The sequence below is a fragment of the Olea europaea genome, unplaced genomic scaffold (genome assembly GCF_002742605.1).
Source record: "Olea europaea var. sylvestris unplaced genomic scaffold, O_europaea_v1 scaffold897, whole genome shotgun sequence".
Classification (NCBI taxonomy): Eukaryota; Viridiplantae; Streptophyta; class Magnoliopsida; order Lamiales; family Oleaceae; genus Olea; species Olea europaea.
In genome coordinates this window covers 46,233-59,363 of record NW_019267442.1, presented here as the reverse complement: position 1 = coordinate 59,363, position 13,131 = coordinate 46,233, and the positions used below count along the sequence as shown (strand labels likewise).

The window sequence follows — 13,131 nt, the reverse complement described above, 5'->3', positions numbered from 1 at the left end:
TTAACAAATTTCAACATCTTGATTATTTAAATTAACAGGTGTCAATATAACATGAAAATAGTCTATAAGATACAACGTATGTATAGATAAGTTGAAAACTATGCTTTACAACTGCTATGAACATCATCACAATTTCCTATTCACAACTGCGGAAAATTACAAATGCTAAAGAGTTCATTCGCTGTTGATGTTCCATTCTCAAATAATGAGAAATGGAGGATTTAAATGGTCAGATTTTCTTGAACAGCAAGGAAGGATCCAATTATATTACCTCCAACATCAGGAAAAGTTTCACAACCTGGGAGGGAACTCACTTTGCCGTACCTATCAACCTCAACTGGGTACTTCAGAAGGTGTCCTCTCATTTCTGATATTTCATCAGATGCATATTGCTTCCAGTTCGCCTCGCCCATTTGTCTAACTCGCCGAACACACTCTACAGAATCTGGTCGAGTAAAGCAGTCGTCCAAAACTCCAAGATGCTCGGCCCACAGGGACATTCTATAACCATAAATCTAAAAAAATGGATACCGAGATATTCCACAGTCAAATGACAGTATTTAGTTTTGATCTCTAAGTTGCAGATATTTAAGCCGCATCATTTACAAATGTTGCTCAAAAATTACCTGTCCATGTGGGCTCGATTGTTTTCTTGCCCATGTGTGATAGGGTTGATAAGCTCCCATAGCTATCTCTGTGTCTCTAGTACCCTCCATGGAACGTTGATTGATATTTGCAGACCCCAAAATAACATACTCATCATCCACAATCATCCCTTTCGAATGAACATAAATCATGAATCTTCGATTTTTCTGACTGAGTCCCTGAAACAAATACGTTGAAGGGAACTCATGTGTACCTTTTCAATAAAATTACCAAAACTAAGAAGATCGAGGTGTAGGCAACCATAAGAGATTGAAATAAATCCAGAGTTATGAAATTTGCTAGCAATAACTCAAAATAAAAGTCAAACAAATCTCTTACAAGTACCCGATGTCTCGTGATCAGTAGTTTACAACATTTAATAATAAACGAATATTAAGTCATTAATCATATCTTGTGAGCAAAAGTCCTATGAAGGTGGCTTATATAACTCCTTCAAAATGTTAAGCTATTAGAGAGGGGACACATTTACAGATTTATTTATTTTAAAATTCAGTTTTTAACTGCACTCATGGGTAGGCCTTATTCAATTCTTTATCAAAATCCTGATACATACACAATTTTCATAAATGGGTTGCAGAGACCGAATGGACTCTAATTTAGGACTCTACTCTGTGTTTGCTTTAATACCATATTGAATTACCTTATCTAAAAGTTTAAGATCTTAGATAAGGGATGCATTATATACATTTCATCTTGAACGAGGGCATTTATGAAGAGGAGAAAGCCACTTGTACATTCATTCCCATACATCCTTCTTGACGCTCCATTCATTTCAAATTGAAATGGACGGGAAAATGTGTTTTATTTTAAAATTGTCCACTCATACTTCGACATGGCGCAATGTAAAAAATAATGTCAAATTAAGTGTACACATAGCATGATTCTTATGGGGAATATCACCAACAAAAAATAATAAAATAAAATAAAGTTTATATATATTTATATGTAAAAGTGAGATAGAATGAGTACTTGAGGAGTGTTAGCTGCACTTTGACGCTCGGAGGGATAACCTGTGTCAAGAGCCTCACGATTGCCAAGACAGTAGAAGTTCAAGTAATCTTGTGGTGAGTAAGAATTCTCTAGTCCAACCTCCACTAGAGCCTGGTAGATAGTCTCATACATCATTTGCATTGTTTTATGCTGGAATAAGAGTTCAAAAGGCTACGTCAATTAAATGTAAAAATAAGAAATATAAAAGCACTACACTGGTTAACAGATAGCTAATTATTGATAAACATGTAATAATGAATTCATTCCAAATATGAAAATTAAGCTCCTGTTTGGGCTCCATTATTCCAAACCCCTTTTCAACTACATATTCTCCCTTCTTTTTTTTTTTTTGATGACCATGAATGTCTGAGCCAGCTCACGCGCACCTCGACTAATCTCACGAGATCCTGAAATTTACAGTCAGGTACTCACCTCAGTGGCCCTGAGAAGACTCGAATTGGTGACCATTCGGGAGCAAACCAAAGTCTAACCACTAAGCTATCCTTCAGGGTTAACTACACATTCTCCCATAAAATAATATTACATGTAAATCCAAAACTTTTCCTTATTTTTAACCACATTCTCCAAAAATCACTATTCCAAAATACATTTTCCCAAAAAACTCATTTTAATGGAGTCTAAACGTAGGCTAAAACCACTCCAACAGAACCTTTATCTTCTGCTTGCTGACATTTGCCAACAATCAATTCATTCCAAATATGAAAATTAAGCTCCTGTTTGGGCTCCATTATTCCAAACCCCTTTTCAACTACATATTCTCCCTTTTTTTTTTTTTTTGATGACCATGAATGTCTGGGCCAGCTCACGCGCACCTCGACTAATCTCACGAGGTCCTGAAATTTACAGTCAGGTACTCACCTCAGTGGCCCTGAGAAGACTCGAATTGGTGACCATTCGGGAGCAAACCAAAGTCTAACCACTAAGCTATCCTTCAGGGTTAACTACACATTCTCCCATAAAATAATACTACATGTAAATCCAAAACTTTTCCTTATTTTTAACCACATTCTCCAAAAATCACCATTCCAAAATACATTTTCCCCAAAAACTCATTTTAATGGAGTCTAAACGTAGGCTAAAACCACTCCAACAGAACCTTTATCTTCTGCTTGCTGACATTTGCCAATAAGTACAAAAAGTAAATGGAAAATGTAAGTGTAAACTTGGGAATACACACCTGCCAAAACAAAATCCTTTGAGTAGCAGCACCTGTCGGATTACCCTCTGGCCACATTGGAATGACAATATATGCTGCAAACCTCTCATGCACCCTTATTTTGCTGGCAATCTTGAGGGCAATTTCTATCGGAATCAAATTATTTGCACCTGCAAAGTAGAATATGCTTCTAAATTTTTCACATCAGAAGAAGACTTGAAACTAACAGGACAAAAAGCAGTATATTAAGTGGGCAGTCAAATTGTCACCTGAGAAAACTAAAATATGACAAGGTAGTAATATACTTTTGCACGAAACTTATTTGCATGTATTGTTCAATATATGTGATACCATTGAAAAAGTGTTGTACCTTTTCGAACTTGGCAGCTGTTAAATCTTTTTTATTTATTTTGTGGGCCATTGAATCTTGTATACCATTCCTGAGGTATGTTTCTAGTGCTTGTTGCATGTATCAATGTGAACAAATCCATGGTCCAGCAGGTAATGAATCTTTTCAAAATGGGCAACGAACAAATAGTGCTTGTGCATGGAAAAAGTGCAACTTTAGAAAAAAATATATCAAATTGTGCATCAGTTTATTCTTCTTGACATCCATCTCAAGCGGTTTGTGCGAGTCTTCAATTGCCATGTAACAAATGAAAAGAAAATTGCAAACCAGTAAAATTCACTTCTCATGACATGCTGACGGATGGTGGGGTGAGGGGGCTAGAAGACTCAATCTTCATAATCATGTGAGCTTAAGCGGACGAATAGCTTCAAGCAGGCAGACTGGCAAGCTATAGCCATTTATACTTCAGAAAAAAATTGGCTGACAAAGTATATAACATAGGCCTCCAAATATTTTGGAATAGAATACAAACTGCAAAGAAGAACAGTTCCTTACCGACATCCTTATTTGTACTCCAGTTGTACGAGGATCCGATGAAGTATTGATTTTCAATATAAATAAAATGTTGAGCAGCACGAATGGCCTCTACATACGCTGTGTGTATGCTCATATCTATAAGTACGTTCTTCCCACATACTAGGTTCTGTTACAAACACACGATTTAATGCTTATGGAAGAAAATTTGCAAACCCAGAAAAAACCTTATGATATTTATTATAGTTCACCCTCATTGTAGCTTCTTTAGGATCCTTTGGGAAGCCTCTGACGGAGTTTGAATCAATCGAACGAAAAACCTGGATAAGATAAATAGAAGAACAGTGATCAGAAAACTTCATCACATAAATCAAGTGAAACCTCATTTTTCACAGTTCTTTGATACTGATTCACCTGAACATGCCAACTTTGAGGATCATCATCACTAACAAAAGGAGCATCAGTTAGCCCCAGTACATCGGGTATCCTTTCCAGTCGGAGCAAAGCATCATCATATGACATCTTCAATTTTTTTATTCCCTGAGGTTTTGCAGCTTTTAACCAACGTTCCTCGAAATTAGTCAGAACGTCATATGCTGCTGGACCATCAATTTTACAGTGCAAGTCATGCCATGCTTCTCTTGGGCAACCTGTAACACTACCCTGTTCAGGGAGTAATATGAATCAACATATAAGCAAAGGTATCAAAGTAATGCCGCTTCATTTTCTTATTAACAGAGAATTATGGTTTCATTAGATTGTGTGTTCCTTTCACTATTCAGAGCATCCACAATGACATAATTGGCAAACCGAAGTAGTTAAAGCTTCACATATCGCTTTATGATCTTATGAACAAATCTAAAATTTATAAGGGCATGGCCTTGGCCGATTATTTTGCCTTCCTTTTGCACTGAATAGGGAATCGGTAAAGTTTTGGATTGCTATAACTGCTAAAAAAGAAGAACAAAGTTGGACAGAGGAACTGAATCCCCTCCATTGGCAAAGAAAAGGAAAGCTAAAAAAAATAGTAATTGAGTAAAGTTCAAGCTCAGGCCACTTGAATCCTTGATTTCTTATGAGCCATTGAACCCTAAGCTATAGGAGGTGCGGGGGGTGGGGGGGGGGGGGTGTTATCATCTCTGTTGTTATGGACATTCGGTAATGGGAGAAGGTAAAATGAAGCTGATAATTTTGAGATGCTCTAGGCAATTAAAACTTTGGTACTTTACCACATTAATACATCTCAAACAATCTCATATTGCTTTAACTTGATTGATAAAATATATAGTGCATCAACATTTCAACACGTACAGCAGCAAAATTTATTTAAGGTAAAAGAATTACTGCAAAAGTGGGGGGGGGGGGGGGGGGGGGGGGGGGGGGGGGGGTGTTATCATCTCTGTTGTTATGGACATTCGGTAATGGGAGAAGGTAAAATGAAGCTGATAATTTTGAGATGCTCTAGGCAATTAAAACTTTGGTACTTTACCACATTAATACATCTCAAACAATCTCATATTGCTTTAACTTGATTGATAAAATATATAGTGCATCAACATTTCAACACGTACAGCAGCAAAATTTATTTAAGGTAAAAGAATTACTGCAAAAGTGGGGTTATGATAGTCATCAGCATGCCAAGTTTGCAGAGTCCTAAATATATTATGCTGAGGAGTATCATATCGCCCGTTACACAAGTCCAGTCCTCCAAGAAATGCAGTGATTCTTCTTCGATTATTTCCAGCATCAGCATCCACTATCACAGTCTTCTGATGATGGGTATAAATTACTCCAACTTCCTGATCAAGAATGTGGAACTTTATTATTAACTTCGGAATTTGAAGGTTAAAACAATAAAGTATCAAACGATAGTATAAAGGCAAACTTCCACTGCAGTTTGAAAGTTGGACTGTCAAGCTTTTCAGTTCTATTTGCAAGAGAAATTTACTTATCATTGATATTTGCAACGGGATTTTCAATGTAATTTGTTACTCCTTGCCAATGCAAAGGGCAAGTTAAAAGCATCTTAGGGTAATAAAAGAAAAAAATTAATTAAAAATGCAAAATACAGAGCATAACCAAATCTAAGTTCTTTAGGTTAAAAAACAGATCAAAGAACGATTATAGATTGGAATATTTCTCTCTTCGTCACAACTATATATGAAGTGAATGCTTCATCGGTTCGCAACGACCTTCAAACTACGAAGATCATAGCTATAGAAATTTAAGAATTTAATGCAAACTAAAAATAAGCAATATATATAAAAACAAACTCATTCCAACCACTAGCATAACAGTTACAAAGATGAAAATAAAAAACCTTGACAATGAAATGCTAAAATAGTATGAGTAAGAAATATCCATAAACTCACAACTCAAATATAACACGGGAAAAAAAATAAAAAATAAAATAAAATTATCTTCTAAATGCGAAGTTGATTAAAATTTAGAAATCACCTGAGGAATTAGTGTGGAACCATGTAAGCACTGATTTTTATTTTTATTTTGTTCTTGTTGATTCTTGTTTCCAGACTCTAATAGTAGAAGTTTCGCTCCACAAAATAGAACTTTTTTTGGGTTTGATGGCTTCATGCAGATGAGTGCATAATCTATTATCCCTTTCCCACAATACTACAGGGGCAGGCTAAACAGTTCTCCATGAAATAGAGTATTTGCTCACAAGACCAAAATCCTATTAGTAATATCTTTTGCTGCTATAGATGAGCTTCCAATAAGGAAAGCTAAATCCCATCATAGACGATCTCTGAACAAGAAAAGGTCAATCCCATCCAACTGATTTTACATGACAAATAATCTTGTTTGCCCGCCTTCACCCCTTTCTCTTAGTTATATCCCTTTTGAAAGGAAGTAGATTTTCTTCGTCAGTTAAATGTTGGAACATGATCATTTGGTTATGCATACTACAAGATGCTGTCATGTAAGGAAGATAGAGGTTCTATCAAAGTGAGATTTCATCAAGTAGCGATAGTATGACAAATTCTTGAAGGAAATAGAAATCATCGTCCATCAGCGGCAGTTCAATATAAATATGCATCAATTATGCCAGAGACAAAGAGGAAGAACCTATCCTATGTTGGACCTGTTAGTCCATATCACAGTTCAAGTGCTAAATTTTTTGCAGAATCCAGAATTTCATAGTAATGACAACATGTATAAACTTTGTAAGCTTGTTGACGTAGATGACTGGAAAAAAAAAATTGTAAGAAGGAAAATATTATTTATCTTTGACGTACCCTCTGCTTCATCCAACTGTGACGCTTCCCTGCCACACGAGGACAAAGCAGCACTTGCACCGAAGAGTGTTTAAAGAAACGGCGAGTTTCTTCATCATGAGTTTGCATGACTCCATCCTGAATAGGTCAAGTTTGTGATACAATAATAGGAGATTATTAGAAATAAGAATATCATTTTGCAAATTTTAGAAGGAAAACAATTAATCAAGAAAAAATAGTTTCAACTGCATAATAACAGAAACCTGAGGTCTCTAGAACAGAAGCATTCTATCAATTTAGCTAAATGGAGGAAATTGAATATTGAAATACGCCATAGTTCTTAAAATATAGAGGGAAAGTTGCGAGAGCTCTTTCTCTTCCTCTCTCTAAACGAATAAATCACCTGGAAGGTCTTATTATGATTTCGATAGTTTTAACTGAAGTTTATAATCTATTGGAGCAAACATTAAACTTGTCTTCTAAACTATTTGACTTTGAAAGAAAGATGGCTTCAAAGCTTTCTCTATACTCGCACAAACTATAATTAAATGTATCACATCTTAAAATAATATTTAACTTAACACATCTTCATGATTTGTGCTTTACATCCAGAGGTGGAACGTGAAGAAGGTACCATGTCCATAGTCTGCAGTGATATTTTATGAGTATAGGCAAAAGTTCTTTCACTCGAGCATTGTATGTAGGATTCTTGCGACAATAAAACACAAACTCAATCATTTGGAGTTATATTGACAAACTTTGATAAACAGATACATTATCCAATGACAGTCTCAAATGATATAAGAACTTACAGTTTTGTAGCCCAGTATGCTTCCTGACGTAGGGTCATCCCATACAAGCAGCAGAACTCTCACTCCTTCCTGTGACTTTGATCTCAGAAGCTCCCCCAGAGTGATACTTGACATGGAATTATCATCCCTAATCAGTCTAACTTTGTGCCACACTGACCACCCAGTAATATAAATCAAACGGCGGGCTTGACGTATAGCATCAAAGATGTCACGCCAGCATTTTCCATGCACATATTGCATCCCATTTTCAAGTTTTAGAACTGGGAGACATCCATCAGGAACGTGAGCATCTTGATAAAGAGTGACCATTCCACCTCTCCTAAGTGGAAAGTATGTCCCAGGAACTCCAAGATAATCAGGACCAGCTCCAATTCCATGATGGTAGTTGCTTAAATGCTCTATTGGGGTGTACTGAATAGAGATATACAAAGCAGCTCCAGCCTTGCAGGGCTTTCCACTTGCATTGAGGATTGGGAAGAACCCCTCAATTTTTGCTCCACTATATAAATGCTCCACCGGAACCGTCACTGTCCCTATGAGTTGTGATCCCACAACATCATTATCTTTCACTACAAAGTGAACTTCGGCAGCATAATGAGCAACTGGAAGATTAAAATGTTGCGTCCAAACAGGATTCTCATCATTGCTTATCACATAAGTCCTTCCAATTGTAGCACCTGTTACTGTGATGGAGACATAGGGATCACTTGTAATCTTACTGTTGTTGAATATATCTCCTATAGTTTTATGGAACATATCCATGTTAGGAAGATTTCTCGCTTCATATACCCAAATATCCAAATTTCCATGCAAGAGCAAAACTTTCAAAGATACTTTAGGAGATGGAGTTGCCATAAGCTGCATATTTTGAGCATGTGATGTCTCGACATGAGTGGTTGAATGCGATGAGGCAGGAACAGAAGGTTGCTCCATCTGACCTGAAGAAGATGTCTCCCATCGAGAAAAGGAATCAGGATGTCCATATATAGCCCCCATACCATTATACTTATTAGTCATTGGCAGGGGTCCAGAGTGATATTTAGGAGGGGAACTAGGCAACGAGGCTGATGGGGCGGGAGGCGAGGCAGGGGCCGAAGGCTTAACGTGACTATCAGACAAATGAACATTTTCCATGAGATCATCGATAGACGGATAAATTGAAGGGCGAGTCATAGAACCGTCATTGACGTGATCATAATTTCCCATAGGATCACTCACAGAAGATGAACTATCTTGGTAGTGGTAGTGACTAGAGTACTCACCACTAACTCTAGGTGGTACATTGGGTCGATTATCTGGAGGCTGCAATGGCCCGGAGTTTTGATGTTGGAGATAATGGGAAGAACCATAATGGAAACTACCATATGATTGAAGGGTTGACTGAGGTGGGGTTGACGTTGGTGGAGGAGGTGGATATCCATGAAACTGGTGAGTGATGGGGGTAGAATGTGAGGATGGGGGGTAACTATAATCTAAAGGTCCAGACACAGGAGGCGCAGATGGTGGCGGTGGACCTGGATACGGATAATTTAAAGGGCCGGAACCTGAAGTGTTGAAAAAGGGTGGGGGCGGATAATGAGAATACTGTGGATAAGGATATGGGACAGAGCCCGGAGTAGGATGACCGGGGTATGGACCGGAACTAGGACCTGGGTTTTGTTGATTTGGAGGGGGTGGAACATGAGGGTAGTTATAGGTGTCATATTGATATGGAGGCGGGGAATGGTAATTGTTGTTATCCATCAACACATACAAATCTTCTTAACTTCTGACTGTTTGCTACAAGGATAAATATTACAATTGAATCACACAAATCTCATGAGATTGCAAAAATATCAACTTGGGCTCCGCATTAGATCCAACAAAGATCAAGACTCAACTGCATCACAATACAAATGAACAAACGATTCAGATACTGGCAAAGACAATAAAAAAGCAATTTCCAATGGGATTCTGATTAACAAGACGAAAAATCTTTACAGATTATGCAAAAAGATCAAATGGGTTCTTGCTTATTCTTTCAATACTCGAGGATATGCTTCATATAATACTTGTTGAGCTTAATATCTGGTAAATTTGATCAAGATTGCACCTTTAAATGGGGTTTTCCACCATAAACAATCACAGAATATATAGATCGAATGAGGAAATAGAAATTATGTAAATAACAGGTAAATAGTGAAGCGTTACATACCCAAATTTTCTTTTCGAAATTTCTCTGAAGAAGACAACCTAATACAGCTATTTCCAGGTTTCAGAATGTTGTTCGTATGCTTCGGAGACCCATACGTTGGACAAGATCAAACGGTTACCAGCTGACTGCTTGGTTCATCATGATTACGTGGAGCCACCTGATTGGCTATTGGTAGCGGAAAGGCAAAGGGCACTTGCTTTGGTTTTTCTACGCGTATTTTTGCCTAGGTTTTGAAACTGGATGGCAAGAAATAGAAATGATGCCAAATTATGTCAAAACGATTGCATCATTGATACGCACAATATTTTAGTCGAATAAAGCCAATTTCAATATAGTAGATATTGAACTCGAGAATTTGTCAATTCAAGGCGTTGTAATTATGGAAGCATGTTTTGAATGCATTTATAAACGATTCAAATTAGAAATTAATAAGAAATATGTCATGAATATGTCGATAATAATTGTGAATAACTCAAAATGTATAAATAAAATATGTCTAAAATATTTATAAATAATTTATCGATTTTGCTAGTGGTATATCGACGTGTACCTAATGGTGTACACCTCATTCATATGGACGAAGGACTCATTCGAATAAAATATCATTTCTTTCACATGGATCCCACACCCATGTGAGTGGGGGTGTACACCATTCGATACACCCCATTATGTACCACTAAACAAATTCATAATTTATAGATATGAGTCAAATATATGCTTAATCATAAATAACTGATGATGGCCCCAGTACTTGAGAATTTTTTTAATATAATACATTGGTGAAACCTTAATTTTCTTAGTATAAAACCACATAAAAAAATAAATAAAATAAAAAATAGATAACATAATAAATATATAAAAATATAAAGTCCCTATTTGGTTGGGAATTAAAATTAAGATATTAATTTAAGTTAAAATCAACAATTAATCTTAATCATATATTTTATATGATTTCTAATTTGTTAATCATATATTTAATTAATTTTTATTAAACTTTATTAAAACTCTTATTTTAATACCTACCTAAAAATCACAAATTGAAATAGCAATTAATTATAATTGTTAAGGGAAAACAATAAGCTCCTGTGTAAACTTAACAAGAGGTATTACAGAGGTCCCGTTTCTTTCTCATTCTTTGGCTACAAAAATGAAAAATATGATCGTAATTCATCATATCAAGCCATTATATTTGACTTCTCTCTTGTGTGAGTCCGTAACGACTATATTTTTCATTCTCATTCTTATAAGAATGGTATCAAATGGGGGCATAAATTGATATGCTTATTGAGATGAAATTCAAAAATGTTAATTGAATGTGTTGTGGGTTGAGAAAAACCACAGAGACCTGAAATCTGTTAGAAGAGAAAGAGGCAAGTAATGAAATCGATTTGATTGGATAAGTAAATGTGTAATTTTGCTTTGATTAGTAGAGATGACAATATAAATTGAATTGATTTGAGGAAATGATTTGTTACCTTTTATTATCAAATTTCAACAAAAAGGATAAGCGATAACTTCTCTGCATCTGTGACCAAATTGGGAAACGTTAGACATAATGGGACATATTATCGAATAAGTGATAATAAATTCATCTTTGACTCGAATAATTCTATTATTACATCAGGAGGCAGCATTCGATTTAGTTCCTATCTAGTACATAGTCATAAGAGTGGAAAAAGCTTAAATATTTCTAAATAGTAACGAATTAGTCATATCATTACATTATATGTAATTTTGTGAATTATTTGACCAATTACATGATTATTATGAAATTGTATCATATTATGATATTCGTGGAATTATCAAGATTGTATATTGATTAATTGGGAAAATGGAAAGTGAAACCTTAAATATTGAAGTCGACCATAAAAGTATTTATGATTATATTTCTTCTAGTGCATTGAGAAGTCTTGGCCATGTAAGATAGTGCACTAAGAGATCTCAACCATGTAAATAATTCAATGAGGGGTCATGATCGTATATTAAAATTGATTATTAGACGTCTTGAGACCCTCTTTCGTAACTTGAGAGGGCCTTAGGCTCATGCTCAGGGTGCTTAGCTTGAATGGCAGTCTACGCTCGTATGATTAGATTATATATTTTAATTAGAGAGTACATTTATGGTGAGATTTTTCAGTAAATTGTAATGTGATGATTAAGTAAATTGTTAAGTTCCAGAAACGGAGTAAAGACCCGACGAGAGTGGGAGGAACAATCCGGACGGAGGGCATGCGCGGGGGCAAGAAACCGCGCGGCGCGTCGGTCGATTGGCCTAGGCATAAGACGCACGCTGCAACGTAGTGCCCGCAACTTCCCAACGTCCGATCGGGAGGCACGAAATTGTTCGGAAACGAGACCGTCGTGAGGCACAACGATGCAGGACGGAGGACATGCGTGGGGACGAAACCGCGCGGCGTGTCGGTCGATTGGCCTGGGCATAAGACGCACGCTGCAACGTAGTTTTGAGACCCACTTTCGTAACTTGAGAGGGTCTTAGGCTCATGTTCGGGGTGCTTAGCTTGAAAGGCAGTCTACGGTGGTATGATTAGATTATATGTTTTAATTAGAGAGTACATTTATGGTGAGATTTTTCAGTAAATTGTAATGTGATGATTATGTAAATTGTTAAGTGGTGTGAATTCAATTGTCGTTAAATATGTATAAAAGAGAACGTATGATTACTTTCGAAAGTCTTCATCCATTGAGCCTATCAACTCATAATTTTTTCATGAAATTTTCTTATCAACTATCAGTTGAGTATTTGAACGACTTTTTGGAAGGGAGCCTTTTGATTTTAGAGTCGAATATGACATAACTTTTTTATTTTATGACTCATGAATCTCAGAGCATGTGGTCATTAATTTTGAGACACATGTTCATTTTTTTAATGTAACTTTTGCTTCATCGCCTGTAGATAACTAGGTGTGCATACTTTGTATTTTACATCCATATGTATAGTTTATGTTTTTTAAATAGAAAAAGTAAAAAAGCATGTTTTGTCTATATAGCTTTGTTTTGTTGTGAATATTATTATTGGATTAAGTTGCATTTCATTATATGTTGGTTAGTTCAAATTAAATGGGAGATAATGTCAAAACTTTCCTAAAAATAGGTCATAATAAGTTGCATGTTTTAATAGCTTTAATGATAGGTCTGATTTCTAGTTGGTATTCGTC

The 13,131-nt window shown here is 36.1% G+C and overlaps 1 protein-coding gene across 3 annotated transcripts; it reads right to left on the bottom strand.

Annotated features, from left to right (window-relative positions):
* Positions 1-10,193, bottom strand: LOC111392187 (phospholipase D gamma 1-like). 3 transcript variants are annotated; one of them, XM_023017458.1, is made up of 11 exons: positions 9,956-10,193; positions 7,762-9,640; positions 6,971-7,087; positions 5,321-5,515; positions 4,131-4,379; positions 3,968-4,036; positions 3,738-3,885; positions 2,855-3,003; positions 1,636-1,806; positions 627-824; positions 1-515 (listed from the first exon to the last, which is right to left on the bottom strand). In XM_023017458.1, exons 2-11 carry the CDS (start codon positions 9,502-9,504, stop codon positions 222-224), a joined length of 3,333 nt encoding a protein of 1,110 aa, XP_022873226.1. In that variant the 5' UTR covers positions 9,505-9,640; positions 9,956-10,193; the 3' UTR covers positions 1-221. The 3 variants fall into 3 exon arrangements, with proteins under 3 accessions (XP_022873226.1, XP_022873228.1, XP_022873227.1); XM_023017460.1 differs by lacking the exon at positions 9,956-10,193 and adding an exon at positions 9,854-9,938; XM_023017459.1 differs by lacking the exon at positions 9,956-10,193 and adding an exon at positions 9,742-9,937.
* Positions 10,194-13,131: the final 2,938 nt, after the last annotated feature.

Excerpts from the sequence above, each read along its gene's own strand:
- LOC111392187 (XM_023017458.1), bottom strand. The coding sequence starts at position 9,504 with ATGGATAACAACAATTACCATTCCCCGCCTCCATATCAATATGACACC. Across the intron at positions 7,088-7,761 it reads GCATACTGGGCTACAAAACT|GATGGAGTCATGCAAACTCA; the intron begins GTAAGTTCTTAT and ends TGACCTATTCAG. Across the intron at positions 5,516-6,970 it reads ACAGTTGGATGAAGCAGAGG|GAAGTTGGAGTAATTTATAC; the intron begins GTACGTCAAAGA and ends ATTCTTGATCAG.